Source organism: Diachasma alloeum, unplaced genomic scaffold, assembly GCF_001412515.2.
Source record: "Diachasma alloeum isolate Michigan unplaced genomic scaffold, Dall2.0 Dall_scaffold_00198, whole genome shotgun sequence".
Classification (NCBI taxonomy): domain Eukaryota; kingdom Metazoa; phylum Arthropoda; class Insecta; order Hymenoptera; family Braconidae; genus Diachasma; species Diachasma alloeum.
The window spans coordinates 1,232,870-1,258,017 of record NW_021680363.1 but is presented as its reverse complement, the minus strand read 5'-3'; the positions used below and the strand labels follow the sequence as shown (position 1 = coordinate 1,258,017).

The 25,148-nt window shown below is 36.5% G+C and overlaps 1 protein-coding gene across 2 annotated transcripts in view; it reads right to left on the bottom strand.

The window, feature by feature from the left end:
* LOC107048927 (calcium-activated potassium channel slowpoke) overlaps positions 1-25,148 on the bottom strand; it is a 114,071-nt gene that overhangs the window by 32,535 nt on the left and 56,388 nt on the right. For both annotated transcript variants that reach the window (XM_029125894.1, XM_029125895.1), the window contains exons 6-10: positions 16,797-16,888; positions 10,840-10,950; positions 8,350-8,455; positions 3,758-3,910; positions 2,473-2,628 (exon numbers count right to left, since the gene is read on the bottom strand). In XM_029125894.1, the coding sequence (XP_028981727.1) occupies positions 2,473-2,628; positions 3,758-3,910; positions 8,350-8,455; positions 10,840-10,950; positions 16,797-16,888 (618 nt within the window). The remainder of the gene's footprint in view (positions 1-2,472; positions 2,629-3,757; positions 3,911-8,349; positions 8,456-10,839; positions 10,951-16,796; positions 16,889-25,148) is intronic.

Below are 25,148 nucleotides of genomic sequence, written 5' to 3'. Positions count from 1 at the left end.
GGAAGCCATCGAATTATCGTTCAACCAGCGGCACGGATATCGCGGGATAGATTTTATTACAAATTGTGCGAATATCGGGATATTTTTTTTTGTATTGTACATCCGAGGAAGATAATTTATTTTTTAATGAATGGACTTTACTTGAATGTGATAAACGCAGTAGATTTTTCAATTATGATGAAACGTTTCACTCATGCGGTTTTTGCCGATAATAATAAATTTTCATCAGCTGAAGAACTCGACAGAGATCAATGAATGCTTTTCTTCAAAGTAAATGGGGCATCACCGTAAATGTATTGCACTCATGAATGTGGCTGGTCATTTCCAAGTGCATTTATCAGTGAATCCACATCATTTTGTTATTTCCGAATAAATTTATCACAATCGGCAAACGCACTGTCTTCAACGCTATTCATGTGAAGTGAATAAGCTATTTATCTACTTCAAATAACATCAAAAACTCCAAAAAAAGTCACTCATTTTTTAAACTAAAATTAATTCAGTAGCGAAGTGGTAAAACGGTACAAGTGAATTTTGACGATTCACCAGTTTTCAATGAATATCTCGGAATCTAAGGACGATAGCAGATTTTTTTCATAACCTTTTTTGTAGAGCGGATTGAATGCTACAACAAATGTAATTACAAAAATTTCGCTATCTCCCTTAGATTTGGAAATATTCCTCAAAAACTCAACTGGGAGATGAGTCGACTTAAACCGTTTTACCATTTCGATACTGAATTATTCTCCTGGGTGTCACGTAATACGAAATTATACAGAATCGTGAAATTCCTCGAAAATAATAAAGCTTTATGAAAACATCCCTACCTCAGCTTTCGACAATTTCTATCGCCTGATCACGTCCTCAGAATGACATTCAACTGTACATGATGATTTAATTACACTAAACAATGATAAAAACACAAGACTCATAAATTCATCAACTGTGTCCTCGATTCTCAGTTGATTGTTCATCATTTCTTCTCATTATTTGCAACACATTGTGAAAATAATAGACGAAGTTGCTGAAGCAGTTGAAGGGTGGTTGACATCGATTAGGTGTAGCACAGATACGAAGTTGTACAATTAATATATATAATATATATTGGTTAATTTGACTGTTCTTTTGGCACGTTCAATTACAGTAGAATGGTTCAGTAATAGCGGAGTGGAGCGTAGTGAGAGACACAGGCGAGGCGAAGCTTTTTCCTTTTTATTCCGATTCAAGAGACTCAATTCTTACCATTGGTTTTTATCAAATGATAACAAGTTAGAAAGGATAATGAGATTTCAAAGTTATTTATGGAATTAATTCTTAAAGTAAAATAATACTACGTTGAGAACGAAATGGAGCGTATTAAAATTATTGAAAATTAATTGATGATTAAACTAAAGCATTTGACTAGAGTTTAGTAATAATGAAGCTAAAAACAATGAAAAATCACCCTCAGATTTTTTAATAAAGCAAACCAGGCGAATTACCATTTTATTTATATTTTTCTTCTCCGTTGTTAATGTTTTTTGTCAACTTTCATTAGCTCTAGGTTTTTTAATCTTTCTGAGGTGACCTGTGCGCTCAATTCCGAACTGAAGACTTGGAATTTTCCAGGAGAATTTGCCATAATTTTATTCATCAGACCAATGGATTGAAATTGATAGAAAAAAATTGATCGATTTAATTGGAACGCATGGGTCCCCTCAACAGAGAAACTCTCGCAGCCTTTGCTTATTATTAGGACGGGGTGCTATTATTTCCGTATTTTGCGAAATTCAATCCAGAGTTTTGTCTCTTGAATCAGAGCATTTAGTCGTTTCAGCTTTGAAGGATCGTTTGTTTGTCATTTTTTGGTCGTTTTTTTTTTTTTTTGAAAAGGATTTTTGGATCATGGAACGACTTACTCGGTGGCTTTGGTAAAGGGCATTCCAATGAAGGTAGGGCTCAGTTTCTCGGTGTACATCTCCATTCCGGTGCCACGGAGGTAGTCATTCTGCCATGCCTGCATATCGGGCGACTGGTTCCAATCAACCAACCATCTCTTAATTACACGCGCGCCTACATATATGCATGTAGAGGTGTGTGTGTTGTCTCTATTTTTATTTCTTTTTTAGTGTCCACAGAGAGGCGATTTTTTTTTTCAACATTCCGCATTTGAAATCACCGGACATTTTTTTTCGCATTCAATGTCATTTTTTTCCAGTCTAATAGAAACTGAAATTCAGAGCGAGTGACAAGTTAACGAGTTTGATTGTTTTTTTATGCAATTCGCGTCGCACTCTCTCTCTCTCTCTCTGTGGACTTTTTCTAAAAGAGAACATTTCATTGGTTTGAAAATCAAAATTTTCTCCAGAATCAACTGAATTTTTTTCATCTTTTCTTGGATTGAGGAGAGACTCAAATTCGACGCCACGACGTTCACACATGCACAGATGAATTTAAGGCGATTTACATTTTCCAGAGGACGATTTTACTGACCGTCTTGAAGGATCTCATGGCAAATAAGTTTGCCATCATCGTACTGAATCCTGGCGCCAAGCAGGACTGAGCGATGAAGCCGAGTTTCAGCTCAGCGAGGCATATCACGTCGTCTCCCTGCTTCCAGTCCCACGATGGAATGTTTAATAAATAGGCCTGGACAAAAGAGATGAGAGAAAACTATTATTAGTAGGCGATTAGTTATTATTTCTCACTAATTTTACCGTTTACCTTTTAAATTGCAACTGAATGACGGTTTTAGATCATTTGACATTTATTTGTTTATGTCACGCCGATAAAAAAAAAATTTATTTCGACATTTCTGGCGCCTCCGAGTGTTTCATTGGGATTAGAGGGGTCACTAAATACAGAATCATCATTCACTTGACGAAAAAATTCGATTTTTCCGAAAGTCGACTTTCCCTATGAGAAAATCCGAGATCTGACCCTTGACCCAGTGAAAATAATTTTTTTTTTCCGTCAGTTCTGTTGCCTCCGAGGGTTTCATTGGCAGCAGGGGCATCAATAAATACAGAATCAACGTTCACTATTTTTTTTATTTAAACACCGCATGTAAAAAGAGAGATGAGGGTGGCTGAAATATATTCTGCAACCCTCTCTCCAACCCTCTCTTAATTTTTGCTGGACGTAAGAAAAAAAACCACTTCCATATCTGCGTGAAAAATTAGGGGAATGTAATTCATTAATTACGTACCGCGGGTCTTCGATATTGACCCATTATGATGTACGTTTTGTTGGGTTTAAAGCAGCAAGTCTATAGTCGACTCTCCGTAGCTCTCGAGCCGTCACCGAGTGAGGGGAATATCGCCCCCCACTACATGTGTGAGTCACGCACGAGGGGCAGCCGCATCGAGGAAGTGTGTTGGGACACGGAGATAGCTATAGCGTTCTCGCTTGGATAGTCGCGGTGTCTCTGTCGTAAGACACGCCAGTTATGCGTAGAGAAATGACAACCTCTAGCTTTCCGTTCTTGGAATCCACAGCCCCGAAAGTAGAGAGCTACGGAGAGTCGACTGTACTGTAATCACTTTTGCGGCAGTGATAATCATTATAATCGCTAGTCGCTGTAATTAGGGCCGCAATCACATGTGATCGATAGCATTTTGTAATCATGGTGTCGCGCAATTCGAATGTGAATAGTCTTTCTTTTGATTTCCTAAATAATATGAAGGGAATAACGTCAGGCTTTTTGGAAAAGTACGACTCCAACTCGCTAGGACTTTCTCATATAAATATTCGAAAAATAAAAATTGTAATAACTCACCTTGTTGTGATATTGCATTAACTGAATGATAACGCGTATGTCATCCGAGTAATTTTTAATGGAGATGACACGCATAATGTTCGCCGCATCCTCAGCATCCGGATCTTGGCAGTACTTGTTAGCAAGTACCAGGCACGCGTCTGCCTCGTGAACCTATAAAATCCCACGCATTAATTCTCACTCTCGCCGTCTCCAAACGGCATTACTTCAATTAGTCGTATAAATTAATCCTTAACGTGTGAACAATAAAAAAATTGGTAACGAATGTCTTGGAGAGTTTGAGTGCGTTAAAAAAAATCTAAACTCGATGAATCGATACTCAAAACCATTTTTAGAATAGAATATATTTACACACGTGAAATGACTCATTAAAAATACAATGATTCCACAAAGATTTCCCTTTCTCTTTTGTCATTATCATTATTTCCATGGAAAGTTCCTCAAATTCACGGAAATCCTTGGCACTGTTTACCCTCCAAAGGAACGAAAAAACAATTCAATTACGTGAAGAACATTGAAAGTTGTCGAATTCTTATTGGACACATGAAGGCTACTTATAAGAACTTGCGGCTGACGAGTAGTTAGAAGTGTTAAATTAATGACAAGTTATGTATATTTGTTGTGAAATGTATAAAGTCATGTATGTTATACTGTAGAGGGCGCACATACGCTGATCAACTACCAACACATTTGAAAACGTCATAACGTCATTGAAGCGCGCAGAAGCGCCATTAAACAGCATGCGAAAACACTACTTGGTTAGAGATAAACTTAATTATTAATTGAGTGGTCACGCAGAAGTAGGATACGTGATCAGACGATAGGAAAGTTCATCCAGAGAATTTTTCGGTTGAATTCATAAACCAATCAATTGAACTGAAAGAACGGTTGGGGGCTCTGGTTCAGTGGTAGCGTGCCCGCCTGCCGTGCGAGAGATCCCTGGTTCGATCCCGGCCTCGGGCGATTTTTTCAAAAAAATATTGTGCAATCATAGCTATGCAAAAATTCTCTGAATGCTCATAGAGTCGGAAAATTGGGATCTCTGGGAAAATTCATACACTTCGTCCGAAAGAATGAAGGAACGGGGAAAATGATGAACCCATGTACCTCCTACATATGTGTACATCATGTAGACATGAATGTCGCTCGATTGGGTGCGTCTCTATGCTAGTCACTACGTCACTAACTAATATCCTATTACAACAGGCTTGATAAAAAAAATATATTCACTAGTAACTCATCGTAAAAATTAGAGATTCAAAGAAGAAAAAATATGTGAGAGGCACGAGCACTTACCCACCTGGGTCGACAGCAGGCATTGGGTCTCTATCCGTAGGAGTAACATATATGTAAACCTTTTGAAGGGTGGCTTTTTTTTCATTTAGGTTTTCCAATTCGAATAATTTCCTCTAATTTTTGGATTTTTATGTTCGTGTACACATTCAATGAAAGGGAAGTATTGGGACTTCTTGATAGACTAAAGCGCGATTTTTGTGAAGGATGAAGGGAAATCGTAGGCGAGTACATTCGAAATTTTTATTCGTCATTTTGAATGTTCAGTTGACTAAGAAATGAAAAATTGACCTACGAATTTTCATTGATTATCAAGGCAATTCAATATTGACTTCAACCACTAATGTTTTCTCGCCTACAGATCATCTCAATTAAACCTACCACCACATCACAAAACAATCATCTGAATGATGAACGTAAACAAACGATGGTACAGTTGTCTCAATTTATAAAAAAAAATCTGTATATTTTAAAAACTGACAGGAATACACTAAGGAAATTTATGTACGTGAATGAGTGCAGCACGTCAACGACTAAACGACTCACGATATACAAAGGTTTATCTTTCATGATCCTGATGGGCTTCTGACATGGGTCTGAACATACAGGCAAACAATCATGCCGCGATAATATTCCCGAAAGAAAAAAACAAAAAAACCATCTTCCCTCCATTATGCCTACTGAGTTCGTACTTTTCATCCAATTGTCGATAATCTATCCATCATGAAATCCCCCCCTTGTCATCTCCGCATTATCACGACATCATAACAATACAGTAGACTCCCAGAGTCACACTCAAGGGGCTGTTGGAGAAGCGAATTCGGGGAATGCGACTGTATTCGGGCGTCATTTCTCAGAATCGACATTGATAAAATAAAAATACTGTATTTTTTCTTTTCATTTTATTGATGAAAAAATGAAAATATTGTAAAATACGACACCGTTTAAATAATAAATTCGTTTACTAAATAAAATGGGGCGGAAAGAATAATTAATAAAAGATACAAAAAGAAATGACACGTCCGCGGACTAAGAGCTAAGATAAAAGAATGATGATCGACAAAGAGACGATCGTACATGAAGTTGGTTGAGGGAGAAAAAGGGTAAATACGCAACAATATAATAATAATTATCATAACAATTATGATATTATAATGACCAATAAAAATAAAAATTAATTAATTATCATTAGTAATTAATTATTGTCATGTGGATCCATTTTTCAATTCATTTAAATTTTCACTCGATCAACTAACTAATCAAATTTTAACTTATTTTACAACAATAAAAATGTAACGTCTCTCCGTAACGATCAGGAGCAGACTAAATGTCTACCTATCCTAAATTCATATTTTCAGTATTTTAATTCGCGAATTTCCGAGAATTCAAAAACAATGACACCTTCAGGAAAAACAGGAGCATTCATTTAAAGGCTTTTGTAGGTAATGGAGTGGGGGGAGCGCTCGCGGGCAGAAAAATCGATGAGGGGAAATGCGACTATAACGGGTGTGACTCTAACGGGAGTCTACTGTATCAAAATTAAATCCCTTCGTCCAAGCCAATGACACCCGAATTCTCGACACGAGACAGTCTTACAAATAGTTATTTTCGTCACAAGGACGCAATGCACTAAATTACGGCCAAGTGTAAAGCCTAGGAAGCGCCACCTGCTAGAGAATTTTCACGAGGCCAATCTGGTGAATTACGTCCGCGTGACGATTATTATTTTCTTCCACATTTTGCTGAAAGCTGTCATCATTCTCATCTCGAAATTTCAGTTGCGTGAAGAGGTGGGGGCGGGGGAGGGGGTCCAGAGGGGGGGGGCGAGGCCCCCCTTGGACTTGGAAAAAAAAACAAGCAGCAAAATAAGAGAAAACAAAGATTAATAAGAAACTTGAAGAAGGGAATTTTTCTTCCAAATAGATTGTTTTCAACAAAAAATGCAAATTACAGAATAATTTGTGAAAATACAGCTTCAATTTTATGTCATGAGTGACAAATTCATTACTTAATTATTGATTTGGTGTTTCAATGGCTTCATCAAATGTTGAAAAATGAAATATTGTTGATTAATGTAGATTTCAGAACATTCTTATAAATTTTGAATGTCTATTATTGGCAAAATTCTGAAAGATGAGATCAGCCAATTCAGCTAAATCTTGAAACATTATAAATTTTTGCTGAATTATCATACAAGAAAACGTTTTAATTGTAATGATATTTTCTTACTTGAAAATAAGTCTTTAAGAACATTAAAAAATTAACACAAACAATAAAAGTCTTCGGAATCAATTTGTGGGTCACTGTCGGATATAATCCGGCCATTCTCCTCGAATTTAGAAAATAATAAAATGAATTTTCATTTTAGATGTCCATGACCCGCACCAACAATTTTGTTAAACGCTCAGTCAGCTGATCGGCCATTAAGTGATTCGCTTCACTGACACGATGGTTCAACGGTGCTGTTTTCCCCTAGCCGTCTGGACGCGCTACGCGAGCATGAAATGTCATTCGGCTACGATCGGTTTTCGTAAAATATTCGGCTACCATCGGCTACCATCGGCTATACGAATATTTTACGAATAGCCGAATGAAATGTCGCGCTCGCATTGGTCAGGGGGCGTTACCACGCCGTAAAACACTATTTCACGAACTAAAAACGATCCATGAAATGACAGTTTTCAGCAGAATGTGACAAAAAACAAGTAGAGCATTTGTCTTTGAGTCTCTTCATCGCTGATTCCCCCGAACGTAAAATATCTACATGATACACGTTGGAATATCTCAACAGTCAGACATATGAACACGTTTGCAACGGAGAAACATATTTGTCTGATGTGCGAGAACAAAGGGTGAGGCACAGAAAAAGACAGCGTGAGACAAGTATCGTAAGTACTTTCACACATTTGAAGGAAATACTGATGTTGATGGAGGACAAAAGGTGTACGAGGATATGTTGAAAAATTTTATTTGAGACCGATGAGATTATACTCGCATTAAATTTAATTCACCTGCATTATGTATCAGCAAAAGGATCAGTTTAATTACGTTTAATTAATTCAATACCTAATTCAACAAAGTTGATAATATACTCAAGCCAAATAAAATTTTTCTCTCTGCTGTACATAGAGGTAATTAGGTCAAAGATAGACGTGAGGCGTGTGCGAATCATCCAATTAATTTAGCCAAATAGATATATATTATTTGAGTAATTAACGCATTTTATCATTGGGTTGTTACTTGAGCTGTTAATTTTCACTTTGTCGATTTGTTTTTTTCTTCTTTCAGTGTTGACTCACCTTGACCCGTTGAAGATCAATGGGATTCATGATGGTGCCCTGAAAGAACTCGACTGTGGTGAAGTGCCGCTTAAACAGTCCCTCCAACTCGAGATCTGGTGGTTTCCTGTTTGGTCGGATATATCACGATTTATGTAGTTTTGATGTTACAATTATTCGTATCATTCATTCCGCTGATCGTTGCCCTTGTCATGAGTTAAAATATATGTAAATACTAGTAAATTTGAACGAATAATTCTAAGTAAATAAATTAATCTCCATCACTGCATCCTCTTCTCCATTATTGGCCTTGACTCCGTGCTGTCAAAATTAATTTTTACATACACATAAATAGAACAGAGTTTAACGCCTAAATAATTTCTACTTGAAAACGTCACCTCGTTCTGGAACAAAACCCATAGCTCAAATAACCAGCATAACTCATGCAGAGCCGCGCAGGCGCTTGCTTTTTCTACGTGTTTTGTATTGAATAATCGAGTGTTAACGGTGTCTTTCAATTTCCCTCAGCTGTATCAATTCGTTGGGAGTATTGATTGAAACTAGTCACGTGTATGTTTGCAAAAAATTTCATCACATTTTTTTTTTCACGAGTATCACAAGAGAATGGGTAAAATAACGGGAGTTCATTAAAATTGAATGAAAGACTTCGTCCACTCGTCGCAGTATAGATATACGTGAGTGTTCTGAAGGATAATGAGCGCAAAAGTCGTTGAATGTACTCAAAGAAGAGATATATTTGAAAAATTCTCTCTACCGTAACCCATACTTGTCCAAAACCTTCACTGCAGAGCATAGGGAGGAGAGGAAACGAAAAGAAATTCATTGAAAAGTTTCGAGAGAATATAACTTATTTTTATGAGCAATTCCATGACGGGAAGGGAATTATTGTATTCAATAGTTTTTCTTCATTGAATGAAGAATTTCCAGAGTCTCGGATGGAGAAAAGATTTTTTTGTTTCAAGAGTGATTATTTTCATTTGGAACATATTGAGATTCTCAAGTCGAGAATATCTTTTTTGAGATGAGAATTGCTCTTTCTTAGTTCAAGCGCAAGTTCAGTGCGCCGAAGGTTCCAAGTTCAAATCCCGGCTTCGGCTCAATTTTTATTCTTGAGGCCTTGATAAGTCAGAGGTTGATAATAGAGGAAGCGATTGTACCCACTCGGGTATGGTGTGGACCTAGCATTCTCTCTAACCGTAACCCATACTTGACCGCAACTTTCGCTGTAGAGTATAGGGAGCAGAGAAAGCGAAAAGAAATTTATTGAAAAGTTTCAAGTCAATGTGCGTGTGAGAGTTTCAAGTCATCTTTATGAGCAATTCTATCACGAGCAGGGAATTGTTGTATTCAATAGTTTCTCTCTATTAAATCAAGAATTTCTAGAATCTCGGATGGAGAAAAGATTTTTTTGCTTCAAGAGTGATTGTTCTCAATTGGGAAATATTGTGATTCTCAAATCGAGAATATCATTTTTGAGTTGAGAATTTCTTTTTCTTAGTTCAAGAATTGAGTATTCATGTAGTTGGAGGGCTGTAGTCGCCGATGGTTCCGAGTTCAAATCCCGGCTTGGGTATAATTTTCATTTCCGAAACCTTGATAAACGAGAGGTTGATAATGAAGAAAACGACTGTACCGACGCGGGGATCTCTGGTTTCCCGCGCGCGCCCCTGATCGGATTGGAATCCGAATATGATTCTTGAATCAAAATCCAAATTCTTGCACCGAAATTTCCTTCCCGTGATCAGTTGCAATGCATCATAAATTCTAAAGAAGCATCAACTTTGAGAAATGATTCTTTACGATAAACAGTGCGAGCGACTGGAGGAGAATCGATCCATCAAGTTGTCCCAGGTGTAATCCCTAACATCTCCTATAACGAAAATATACAATTGAACTATTCGTGAAAAGTGAAATAATAGTGTAACGTAATTATCTTGAACTTTCGTAAATTCAAAATCACGGAGATTTTTCATTTCTATGAGTGTGGAACATTGGTGTGTTGGTGGGAGGATACCTTGACACGCTCTAGATCCACAGCATTCATCATAGTTCCCTGAAAAAACTCCACGGTGGTGTAATGCCTCTTCAGGAGACCCTCCAATTCAAGATCCGGTTCTTTTCTGCAAGCACAGGGGAGTCCTTATGCACAGGCCAATCAGACGACGATTGTCCAACTTTTTTCTTTCAATAAATAAATATTAAAATTCGATGCACAAATGAACCTCCATCGTCTTATTGACCTGACAGAAATATCCGCACTTGGAAAGGATACTTACCAGGGGGGCTAAATACAATGAGACATTTTGTTTTTTCATTTTTATAAGTTAACATTAATTTGATGCTAACAATTGTTTATTTCTCACGAATTAAACAATTGATCATCAATTTCACAGACACACAGGCAGCTTTATACTTACACTCGCCCATTATTTTTTCGGTGAACAGAGGAATTAAAGTGATTAATGTGTTCTGTTAAATGCATTTTCATACCTGTGCAAGAAGACCACTTCGACGTCGACATCCTCACGATCCTCGTGCAAAAAATCCTTGAGGAAGTGGGAAACTGACTCGTAGGTGATGTGACCGCAAACAACAATGTGTCTGCCAACACAAGTAACTTGTTAATTTAATCTGATATCATATTTATTATTTTTTATTATTAATCTGGTTGTTGTGAAGTATTACAAGCGAACTACGACGAGGTGCTACATGGATATCTACAGGCTAGCAATATCTATTGCTAATGGGTTTTTATTTTCAATAATTGGGGTTTTAATCACTCCTGAATCTTGGTGATTCATTAATGGGAAATTTTCGGGAGCCAAATGTTAGTGGAAAGCGACAGATTTTGTTAATTTTGAAATACGTTTGAGGATTGAGAAATTTTGAATTTTATACCATCTTTAGTCTGCTGCCGGAAAATTGTTGAAGCGATTTTCAGAGGGTTGAGGAGCCATATTCATTTGAATCGAGTGAACAGGTTTCGCAAAAAAAAATTTGTAATAAAATGATTTATGCATTTCACTGACTAAAAAACGTCTTTTGGAATTTTTCAATTCATCTGATTTGAAAGTTTAAATTTTGCTATCAAATGAGCAGTTGCTCAATTTTAATGAACAACTTATTCATGAAATTCCAATTAGTCGATGCTTCGGAGCAAAAATCTAACTCTACGAAATTGGACCAAAAGAAAATGTTGGAAGCATTTATTCGATTCAAATAAATCCCTTTTCTGTATGCAATTGCACTAATCCCCGATTGTTCTGATTGATCCGAATGTTATCCTCACTCATTCCCACCGCGAGCAACCAATTTACAGCGTTTCACACGTCTATATCAACCGAGAGGGAAAAAAATTGCAACCTTTGAAAAAAATATCCCCAACACTTTGATCTTCTTTAAGATGCGAGGGTACGTAATCATCAAATTGACTATACAACTTACCAGGACATAGCGATAGGAATTGAAGGTAATGACATGTTAGCTGTTTCTAAATGTATGAAGTTCGATACAGAAACGATGATACTTATATTACAATTTAATTAAATACTAGAAATTTTTATACGAATGTGTTTGTGTTTTAGCTGTGTTATGAGGTTCCTCATCAACTTGGCAATAAAAAATCTGCTCAATTCTTATATCTGGGATTATTATTAATTAATCAAACGCCGTTCATTCGTTGCAAGTGCAGGCACTCAAAAAATTGTGTTATAAAAAAGTTTTCAAGCACCAAAAGGTCATCTAGATTGTGATGCCAGTATCTACGTGTATTTGTGTAAATAATTCACTATTTGTACTTGAGCTTTTGTGTATTCACATATCTCTTTGTTCTCAGTGTCACCACGTGTTATGTGCCTTGTATGAAGGGAATTTTATTTTTGGAAAACAATAAAATCCGGAGAACATGGAAAATAGAGAAGGTTAGAAAATGCGACTAGACTGTGTTGCCATTCCGTGCTGCGTTGGTCGCACTATTTCCGCTGTGTCCATTGTCACCCATGTATTATCGGATTCAGACGATGAAAATTCGTGAACAGTGGATAGGAGCCCCAGCCGTTTTTTTACATCCACGATAACTCAAAGAACATTTTTTAAGCACCAAAAAACTTATGGATACTGATTGCAAGAATTAACGCATCAATCTCTAGCCGAAATACAGTGGACTCTCCTTAATTCCCACAGCTCGGGGGTGTCCTTGAAGCCATTTTATGTGAAATGCGAGGAAAGGAGAGACTCCCACTCCGTCAGTTCAGGCGGCAGTAGAGAAGGAAAAGCTGGGAATAGTGGGGAGGATCGTGGCAGTGGGAGGAGAGGAACATGACCATCTGTCCCACTACGCACTTCGCAGCGCATGACGTTATAGGGGAGGATGAACGATGAATGCGGAGTAGGGGGAGGATTTTGAGGAGAAGCAGACCTCGAGCGGAGGAGAGTGCGAATTATGGAATAGGAGAATAAAGGAGAGTCCACTGTACACTGTCATTTAAATATATAAAAATACTATAATAAATAAACTCGAATCACTTCTGGCCAAACTTTACAGATCTTATAAAATAACGTTCATAGAACTCTTTGATACTAATTTTTAATACACGTAAATATTGTAAAAAGTGACTGTTTAAAAAAAAACTGGTTGAATAAAAAAAAAGTACGAGCACCCAACGCGTGACCGAGAGGTCCCGGGTTCGAATCTCGGCTGGGGCAGTGAAATTTTTTCCTTCAAACGTTTGACGTTCTCTCAATTAATTCCATGTTCAATTCATTATTGAGTTATGTGGGTGACAATAGCCTCAGTAAATATGAATAGAAAAACTGGAGGTGTGATGTAACGAAAAAGAATGAGACATGTGGGAGGTGGGGATAAACAAGTTGAGAAGGTATAAAAAAAGAGAAGTTTGTCATTGTGAATTCAGTAGACAGCCCTGTTGGCTTGTTGCTCGATCCAACATCAGGAGCATGACCACAGGGATGAGAGAGAAGACGACAAATTTATTCTGCTTTTTTTTCGAGAAAAAATAGAACGCGTTCTGCTGCTGTCTAATCAATTCATGGGTTTTAGTGAATTGAAAATTCTGGAAAAATAAAACTCAAGGACAAAGACACTGTGGCCTGGATAAAGTAAAGAACGGGGCGTGAACTAGTGAATTCATTCAGAACAACAGAACAAAGTTTTTATGGGAAATCGATGGTGCATTCTGCGATCCACTGTTTCATGTACACCTTGTGTTTCTGTGTGAAATTTTATCTGCATGTACGGTGGATATTTTTTTGTTTGTTCCTACATTTTGTGTTCTCGAGGGCTGTGTCATTAACAAGGTGATGTCTTTGTGGACAGTAAAAAAATTATGGTTGGGGTGAATTAATGCTGGGGTCCTTTTCACACCTCCACTACTCAACGGATACGTGTCGTAGGAAGTGACATTTTTTCTTACAAAATATACAATATCTTTGATCCCGGAAAGCGAGGGACGAATCCCGACGCGAGTTATTGCATTATCCTTCTCAATTCAACATAAACGATAAAATGAACTGAATGAACTTAAATGACTCCATCTGTGTGTTGTAATAACCATAAATTGAAATATTTTGGGATGAAATGCATTTAATTTGTAACCATTATTCAACTGTGATCCGTGTTTTTGTGTTCACAAACATGTGCAGTACCCGTGATTCACTAATTTGTAATTAATTATCAATTTTGGTTTAATTTGTTTGGAAAAAACCGGTGATTGGCGATTTTATGACGAGCTCCATTATGTCCTAAACTTCACAGTGACCTTCAAACGACCTGAACTACAAACATGTATAGCACAATGTCGCTCAACCTACTGTCACACTTGTTCTTCAACATTTTTTTATATTCACTTTATGATAATTTCATTAGTACAAGTTTGGTGAGGGAAGTTAGTACGGAATCGCAAAAACGATTAATATCAATGCTGACTAAAACATCAAGGAATATATTAACACTGCACTGGTACAACAACAGTGGGAGAGTACCTCGATATCTTTTTTTTCTGAAGTCAGAGAAATATAAATAGTGCATTCAATGCTGGGGGAATGCAGAGGTGACATGCTGGAGTATTAAAAGTGACCTTTTTCTGAATTTTTTCACTGGGTGTAAATACGGCTTATAGTTTTATATCCAGAGTTTAACTTTTTCCATCATTTTCAACGACCACTCGACTGTTTCCAGAGTACGGTCTGACCAAACACACTACTCCACTACTTGTTAACTCGGAAATAGTCGGAAAGCGTGATTATAATTTTATGCGAAAATGTACGGATCTTAATTTACAATTGTAAAATACGTAATTGATGAAAATGCAATGCAAGAGCGGAGGAAGGAGAAATTTCCGCGTTTTTCCGCGAATAAAGAAGGGAAACGAACAATTACCCATTCCACATTTCGTGGCTACGGACGAAGGCAAACGAATCGCTACATTTTTCTCCAGAGAAGTGAAAAAGGAATAGGAGAGAAATAAGTGGGAGAAAAAAGGCCAGAGAATGAATACTCGAATCTCGATTGTTCGGTTGACTTCCACAATTTCTCTTCTGCTTTTTTCTCACTGTGATTCTGGATCGAGTTATGTGGTCTTTATTTTGAATCTTTGAAATATTTTATTCAACGAAAAGAACGCGAATTCATAACCGAATTCATCAGAGTATCAAGCGAAATTCAATAGTGAAGTGGTAATTCATAACAAGTCTATTTTTTTTTCATTGAGTTTTACTTTCCAATGAGAAGTGACAAAACCTGTGTCAGTGTAGCCAATTTCTGGACGAACTCCGATAAGAAAAATTGCTGCCCGGCCGGGGATTTGAACTCGGAACCTTCCGCACACTAAACTTGCATTTAGCCCGCACGACTATTGGTTTTTTTTATAGAATAATGATTTATTGACCACAAGATAAAGTACATTTTTGTCGCAGATTCAACCTTTTTTCCACATAAACACAAAACGGAAATATAATAATAATTCTGAAAATTAAAGTTAATACTTGGGCATGAATTTTCTAATTTTTTCATTCGGAGGCTGTAATACAAAACAAAACAAAATATAGCAGAAAAAACTTAGCAAATCCGGGCCCAATAATTTTAATAGAAAAAATCTCAAAAATGTTATAAATTGAGACAGAAGTTTTTGTAAAAACTTCTGTCTCAATTTATGGTTTATCAGAAGTTTTATTAGAAAAATGTAATAAATTCACAAGTTTTTTACGGAAATCCAACTTTTGGCTCCAATTGTCTTGGGATATACCTTAAAACAAATTTAATGACACAAATTCAGTAACGAAGCGGTAAACCGTGTTAAGTCGATTTTGACTATTGGGCCATTTTCGACGAATATCTCAGAATCTAAAAGAGATAGAAAATTTTTTGTCACGACCTTTTTTGTAGAGCCAAATGAGGGTTACAAAAACGGTTTTGAGAAAAATTTCGCTATCTCTCTTAGATTCCGAGATATTCATAGAAAACTGGCCGAAGTCAAAATCGACTTGAACGGTTTACCGCTTCGCTACTGGATTCGCTCAAAACTTGAACCTTTGACTCAAACTTGACCCTTTTGAACAAAGACAAACTCTCAATTTCCCGCAGAACTTCATTCAACACTTGAAAAACAACTTCATAAAATCAAAGTCAACTCTGAGATAGTAACAATTAGGACATGATCGTCCAGTAGCAAAGCCGTATTTGTCCCAAGTGCGGTCAGTGTGAACAAACAAGCTAACACCAGTTGCTGAGGATGTGGTAGTTTCCAGTGGTGATGAGGTTTTGGGACAAGTACATATATTATTTCAGGACCAACTGTGAATAGACTGCGGAGATGGAGAGCGGCGAGGGGAGGGTGGGGAAGGGGGGGGGGAGTGAGGTTTTCAAACTCACCGGATGAGATAAAGTGGAGTTGGATGATAGGTCATTGGAGATGTGGAATGGGACCGAGGCCAAAACCCCAAACTAACTGTCCCAACTTTTCACGAAGAAGGATGGGGCGAGGGAAAAATTCATGTGCACTTGAAAAAATTTTTAGTGTAGTTTCTTCAACTCTACCACTCCTCACTCACTAACATTATTTTATATTTAAGGCTCTGGTGATAATCGTGGAGCTGAACACACAAATAAGTGGGTGTAATTTTTCACAATTAGGATTGGTGAAAGAAAATTATTAAATTAGAAAAAATGGTATTTTTGTCATACAAATTGTGTCATTCAAATGTACAAAATTTCAATTGAAAAATTGGCGAAAAAAACCATTTGTCATTTTTAATAATTTTTCATTTCACAGACAGGGATTATTCAACTACAGGATAATCAGGAGTTAAATGAAACATCAGGACATCTCAACGGGAAAAGTGTTAACACTCCAAAGAAATTTCAATTTCAATTCGTTTTATCTTGTGGGAAGCAAATTTTTTTTTCTTTGTTGTTTTTTTTTGTGTCTCACCTGCGACCTCGCTCGTTCTTCAAAGTGCCGCCGTACTTGTTTCGCGTCCCGATCAGGTCAATTATCTCGGGGATACAACTGGCGAATATGGCCTACACCACGTGATAGAACAGAACACAACACTCGCATCAATATATACATTCCATCAGGGTGATTTATTCTTTTTTTTCTTTGTTCTTTTTTTTTGTCAATCAGTCAGTCATGATGAAGTCCGTTGAGTCATGGTCGAGCGCCGCCAATTGATTTGTCGGTCTGAATTTTACTCAAGTATATTCAACAACAAGGGGGGGGGGGATCGTACGGGGGTACAACAAGAGGTCTGACAAAGGGGGCGGGTGATTACAGGGTTTTCTTCATTATCTCAACGATTAAAAAATATTATAAACAAATGTGCGTTTCTCTTGCTACCTGGGGTGGGGGTGGAGGGGGAGGGGGGCTGGGGTGAAGTGGCGACTCATAGAAACACGATCGACAGTGCTGTAGCATCTATGCTCGCCACCAAACCCATTACCACGAATAATAAATACTTAATTATCTTATTTTGAAATGTAATTCACTGAATTCTGCAATGTGAATTTGATAATTTTTTTTTGCATTTATTCTACCTACACCTAATTACCTACACATACGCCTAGCATAATTAAACTACTGTGCCGACACGTTCTACCTATCCACAGATAAAGAGTTTTATGAAAAAGTTCAGAACATGACAAAATTATCTTCTCTACGTTCGCTTGCAAATTTTTTTTTTAAATTTTTTTGTTAATTTGCGGTAGGAAATAAATTGATCTATTTGGATAAATATCAGAAAAAGTAATGAGAGTGGTAAAGATACAAGAGGGGAGAAAAGAGAGTGAGATTTTTATTTTTCAACGTAATTTTTATTCTGGAGTCTCGTCGTTGTGCGCATCGCTCACGCACTGCTGTCCGAAATTTAATTCATTTGTGCTTTGCTTTATTTTTTAATGCGCAGAGTGGACTTACCAAGTTTATACTGAATGAATGGCTCATTGAAACTTGTCTGATTGATTTGAATTTCATGTGGTCATGGTACGTCCGCTCTCGCTCACCTGACGCTCACCCTCAAACTCGCGTCGGCATTCGGAGAATGGATAATCGATGGGAGGAATTTAACACGCGGTGGGTCGATTAAAATTTTTTTCTTCTTCAATTCATTACGAGTCACTCGCTCTCACGGATTCAGGTTTTATCGAGTCAATGCGGCGTTTCATTCGTCGGTGCACAAGTGGTGAATTGAACATTAATAACATTTATCAGTCTATAATTGGGCTTTTCAAAGGGGAAATGTTACCAAATTGAGGAAATTTCTTGCGTTTTTGAGAAGGTGAGTTGGAGATTGGTAATTGTGTCATTCAAAAGACGAGAATTTCTTTCGAAATTAGAAAAGAAGACTTTACTATTTGCTTTTTTATTTTCTTTTCATTCTCTTTTTTCCAATCTTTTTTATTTTTTTCCAATCTCAAACAATATTTCTTCATCTTGGTAATAACATTACTTCCAACCTTCAATGTTCGCGATAAAAATACATAATAATGGATTTTGGAAAACAGTTACGATTCATTGGGGTGTGGATTCCACGAAAGAAATGACTATAAGAAATTGCTGGAGGAGAAAGTGTTCTCAAATTGAAGAAATTGTTCGTTATTTTGAGAACTTGAGTTGAAAATTCGTAATTGTGTCATTCAAAAGACAAGAATTTCTTTCGAAATTAGAAAGAAGACTCTTTACTTTTTTTCTCTTTTTTCTATTCTCTTTTTTCCAAATTTTTTAACTTTTTTCTAATCTCAAACAATATTTCTTCATCTTGAATAACATTACTTCCAACCTTCAATGTTCGCGATAAAAATAAATAATAATGAATTTTGGAAAACAGTTACGATTCATTGGGGTGTGGATTCCACGAAATAAATGAATATAAGAAATTGCTGGAGGAGAAAGTGTTCTCAAATTGAAGAAATTTTTCGTTATTTTGAGAATTTGAATTGAAGATTGGTAATTGTGTCCTTGAAGAAACGAGATTTTTTTTCACAATTGAAAAGTAGACTATTTATTATTTTTGTTAATTCCAAATAATATTCTTTATTCATCTTGATAATAACATTACTTCCGACCTTTAATATTCACCGATGAAAAAATGATGATTAACTTTGGAAAACAGTCTTAATTCATGGGATGTGGCTTCCATGGAATGAATAACTGTAAAAAATTATCCGAGGAGAAAATGTTCTCAAATTGATGGAATTTTTCATTAAATTCTCAAGTTGAGGAAAATTCAAATTGAAGATTGGTAATTGTGTCATTAAAAAAATGACAATTTCTCTCGAAATTAGAGACAAGATTTTTTGTTTCAATCTCAAATAACACTTTTTCATTTTGGTAATAAATTTACTTTCAACCTTCAATATTCATCCATAAAACACAATAATTAATTTTGTAAAACCGGTTTGATTCATCGGAATGTGAATTCCACGGAATAAATAACTATAAAAAATAACTCCTCAAGAAATTTCGAATTCAACGATTCGAAATGTTAACGATTCAAATTTCACAATTTCGTTGTTTTGCATTCATCTCCCAAATGACTTACGAGAAAATATTTGAAAACCTTTTTTGAAGCTCATGAAATTCCCAACAAAAATAGTTTTTTCACATTTCCCCGTTCACCTACTCATCAAAGAGATAATCAGCATTCAACCGACTGCGAAGATAAATCATTCAACCTTTCGCCACTGAGTATTTTTATCAAAAGAAAATTAATAAAAGAAAATATTCCAACGAATGAAAAACAGGCGAGATAATGAGTGTAAATGACACGCAGACATGACAGAAAACAAATAATAAAATGAATAGTCAATTACACTTACAACTAGTGATGCCGCGAGAGACTTTACGAGACATCACGAGACAATACTTTGGAGAAATTGTTTCGGTCTCAGTGAACGCGGAAATTTTCGTTCCCGTCTCAGTCTCGAAGTTCGCAGTACCGACTTTTGTCGCGATGACTCCGAGTCAATTTATCTCCCCCCGGTTTCCAGTTTTTCGCGTTTCTTCAATCTAGAAAATCGAGACGAGACAAAGCGCGACAAAAACCGAGATTTTACATTAAAAATACGAAAAACTTGAGACCGAGATAAGATAAATTGACTCAGAGTCAACACGAGAGGAGTCGATCCTGCGTATTTCGAGACTGAGACGAGACCAAAGATTTCGATGTTCATTGAGGCCGAGACCATCTCTCCAAAGTATCGTCTCGTAAAGTCTCTCGCGGCATCACTACTTACAACCGGAATAATATATATAAATATTTGATTATGGAATTTAATACTTGATGTTGTTTCTTGGGACATGGGCTAGTGTCACACTACGAAAAAGTGTATTCCCCCCCCAATTGTGGTACACCAATATTGCTCATGTGAGTTTGTAATGTCCGAAAAAATATCACGTGTTCGGTTATTTAATAAGTGTACTGAAATGTTGTGAATGATGAATTATTGGCAATAAATGTCAAAGCCTGAGTGCGTCTACGCGTTTTCATCAGTATCTATCAAATCCTCACATTATCATTGTGATATAACATAATAAACATAAGAAAATTAATAGTTGTGACTATAGCTACGCTACCGAAGTGCCTCAGCCAAGAGATTTAACTATTAAATAGCGCGTGTTTGCATTGAAATGTGAAAATTGTCTACATATTCATGAATTTTTCATCATCAATGTGCACGTCTCAGCATGTTAAACTACCATTCCAGGAATTTTAATTTTCACATTTCTCAACCTTCACGCTTTCATAATCTTGTAATAAAAAATTATCAGCATCTTTATTGTTATTAACGTTTCGTGCGATTATAATTTGCTCTACGTAGCCCCTAATATAGCTGATTCATCAATGCCTACCGCCTGCACTCATTCTACGTCTGCCGCAACTACGTGTACACCCCTTTTTTAAATTTATTCAATTTGATTAGTTGAAAATTGAGAAAAACTTAAATCAAGATAATTCTAGTCTACTTGATAATTGTTGAGGCGAATTTAAAATCACGATGTATCTCACGACTGCTCGATTTATCTCGGGTAATCAACAGCTGACGGAGGCCTTTAGCAAATTGTCTTTAAATGTAATTTTTATGAGGCATTTTTACTGAATCAAATTAGCTCCATCGATCGATTTTTATCTACTTGAATGGGTTCAAAACACTAACGCATGCCGCCAAGAAACTCAATTTATTTCTGGTTTTTCACTTTTTTAAATTTAATTCGCGATTATTTTCTCATGAAGAAAATGAAAATAACAATTTTGAAGATCGGAAGGAGAGAAGAGTGAAGCTAAGAAAGTACAGAAGAGACAAGTTCCGTCGCTTTTCGTAGATTCGTGAAGACATTTAGAGTTTGAAGTGTGCAAGAGATAAATAAAAAATAGGAGAATTGAATTTTATCATTTTATCTTGAAAAGGCGAAGAGTGTGATTTGCACAATAATTTTTAAAACAAATGGCATTAATATTTCAAACGTTGGAATTTAAAAATTCCCTCGTTGTTAATCAAATTTATTATATTATTCACAAAAATTAAGGAAATTCAAAACGAAAGGAAAATATATTTTAATTAAAAAAGATAAATAGAATTAGAGGCATACAAGTGTATAAATTACCATAAGATATAATAATTCTGCTAATAGGTGAGAGAAAAGTTGTAAGAAAGCGGTGAGTCAGCGCAGAGATGAGAAGATTTTAAAAAAGTGGGAAAATTTTGTGATAAATCAAATATAATACATTTAAAAATCGCATTTTTTGTCCGATTTTTTTTCACACCAATTTTTCATTAATTCGGTCTGGAGTGAGTGTCACCGATAGCAGCCGTGTGGCACCAATTCCGGGGACAGAAAGATAATATGAATGAGAAAAAAAAAGTGAGAAAATCCATTTTAATTACGCGAGATGCATTTCCACAATTCAAACGGGCCAACTGTGACGTATTGGACTATGTGAAATTTGAAATTTTCCCGTTGTCTACATCTGTCCCCCAATGAAATGGATAACCGAACCGAATGGGGCATTACAACAAATACCAGAACTGCCAATTTTCTCTCCGGGGCCATTTACCAGTCTGTCTAATATCATCTACGTATTTTCAATGCAATTTCGTCATCACCCAGAGAGAATTCAATATTCACTCAACAAAAGTCCTAAAAAATAACATTTTTCCGATTATTTAAAAAAAAAATGAAAAAAAAAAAAAGATTAACTGAACGAGAATTTATTTATTGATATTTACTATAATGAAATAATAATGAAATAATCTGAATTTCCTCTGGAAAATTAAAGATTAATTTTAAAAATAATCAAAGATCTAAACCCGATATACAGGGGCTGTCTTTCACGCATTGCTATCCATGCTCACATCGCTCCACCTCGTATCTACGCGTATTAACTCTACGTTAATTAATCTCAATAAAATTCAATATAAAACTGGATTTCAATATAATCAATAAAATAATTTTCAATTAAGCTTGGATTAATGGATAGAGGGGTTTATTCTGATATTGAAAAGACTGAAGGGATTTAGTCTGGGTCTATATATAATATTAGAAGGTTGAGTGTGAATATATATTTTTTTGTGGAATAGGCGAATTCACGCTGACGTGAAAAATATTCATTGAAATTTTTCAGTTTCTTTTTCCATTAATGGGGTACCTGCGTCCACGCTCGCCCTTGTACCTGCCACCGTACTTGCAGCGATTCGCAGCGAGCTCCGTGATCTCTGGGATCCAGCTGGCGAACACCGCCTACACACCCACAATAATGCCGTTGTCGTAAGAACATGAGAAAGCCTAGCTCTATAATTTTTTCTTATCATTTTTGTTTTCTAATTTGAATATTCTTTTTGTTCTCCATTGCAATGGGGCTCTTCAGGGAATTCAGACCAACACGTGAATGTGACAGTCGACGGAGATTTTCACGAGCCGCTCCTCAATGGAGTTTTTCCGATTCAATTTGGTCGGTGAGGAAGACCCCTCGATTGGCAACCTCTTGAAAATATTGCACCCCAGCCGGGATTTGAACTCGGAACCCGCCGCACGGTAAACTTGCGTTTAGCCGACACGGCTACCGGCGTCAGTACACGCACGGAGTTTCTATTATTCTTATCATTGCTTCCCACATTTCATCAACTGCTGGAGCTGCTTCTACATGAACCAATCCTTCCACAATTGATGAAATATTAAGAATAACGGTAAAAGAAATAGAAATTTTCAATAATTGCGGTTTCCACCAATGATCGGCTCATGAAAATTCGAAGTATCACATTTCCTTGATTTTCGGGGTTTGGAGAGCCCCTTTAGTGAGAACAGAGCAAGCCTCGTGTAATGTAATTTTCTGTAAGGCTTAATAACACTCAATTTTATTACAATGAAAAGAATAAGGTAATAAACCCCATGGAAGTGGGTTAAATAAATAAGAAAAAAATACTGTTCTCCACGTCAATGGGCCACTTCAAAAAATCCAGAAGAACAAGAGAATCTGATAGTTAACAGAGATTTTCACAAGCCGTTAGTCAATCGTAAGGAGATCCCTCTATTAGAGACGCTAAATAAGAATGCGATATCTCGTGGGGCCCTCGGCAACTAAAAAAAATAGCCGCCTCAAGGGTGCCATATGAACAGCGGGCATCCGTGTGTGTATGTGATAAGGATTATGTGAGTTTCTCACCTTAAAGATGTTCGACACCCTTTTAGCCAAAATTGACGTTGTTTTCATTTTTATGGCAAATTATCGATGGGAGTGACGTGAAAAAATATAACGATTTTGTGGTTTGTCATTCTTTAATGGCTCACGAAGTTGCGTAGTGGTGCGATAATTTTCATGCGTTTTTTTCTACAGTTTTGTGATTCTTTTTAAAAGTTTAGAGAAAACGCAGGAAAATGTTCGCACCACCTTAAAATTTCGTNTAATTTTCATGCGTTTTTTCTACAGTTTTGTGATTCTTTTTAAAAGTTTAGAGAAAACGCAGGAAAATGTTCGCACCACCGTAAAATTTCGTCAGTCATTAAATAATGACAAAACGCAAAAACGTTATATTTTTTCACGTCAATTCCATCATAAGTTTGCCAGAAAAATTAAAAAAACGTGAATTTTGGCAGAAAGGGTGTAGAACATCCTTAAGAATGCCCTTGATTTCGTGAGGCTTATTGTTTATCGAACTTGATTGCATGCACAGACCGTACCCAGCAAATTGAGTTTGTGCTTTTCCAGAAACTCCACACAACAGCAAATTACCCGAATTTAGCACTGCCTGGCCTTCAACCATATTCCGCGAATCTAATGTCGCTTTAGCGTACGTGTAAATATTGTTTTCATTGTTAAATAGTCGCTCGGACATTTGCCGGTTCAGACCTGTCGTTTACCCACGGGATATCTTCGTTTGAAAAATGCGCCGTTGTTTCCAATATTTCATCAACTGTTAGAGTTGCTTCTACATGAACCAACACTCCCACCATCGATTAAATATTAAAAATGACGGTAAAAATAATCGAAATTTTCGATAATTTTTTTTCCACCAGTGATCGGCTCATGAAAATCCGAATTATCACATTTCCTTCATTTTCGGGGTTTGAAGAGCCCTTTTGCTGAGAACAAACCAAAAGTTGATGCCTACGAAGCAACAAGCCTCGTGTAATGTAATCTTTTGAGAAACATGATAGTATTCAATTTCATTATAATAAAGAGAATAAGACAATAGACCCCATAAGATGGGTTAAATAAATGAGTAGCTCGCTTTAAATTCACTCGCTCGCTATACGCCTTGCCCTTTTTGTGCTCACGCTGATCATATAATTTTTATGATATTAATCCCTCCGGCCGAATATTCCACAGCATTAAGTCCTTTCAGATGTTATAATGCAGATAATACCGCTGCTTTTGTTCTTCATTCATATTTGCAACACGATATTAACAACGTCAGCTACATGAATGGGTCAGAGGATTCACTTTCTGGAAAGTTTGATAGTTGACATAATGTCATTAAATTTGTGGGTCCTCTCGATCGCGTCTCCTTGCAATCTCTTTTACTCTAAAAATCAACGATTAAAATTTTTTTCACTACACGGAAAAAAATTCTCATTTTCCTCATTTATTCTGCGAGAAAAATAAAATTGTTTTGATTCTGATAGTATTTTTTTCTCGTGTAGTTCATATAATTTGTGAAGGACAATTTATGGGCGTGTGCAGGGTGAATTGCAAATAGTCGTGAGAGAGAAAAAGAGAGAAAAAAAAAACGTCCAAGGATCTTTGTTTACAGATTGAGGTAGCAGACTAAAGTGGCAAATCGTGCGCCT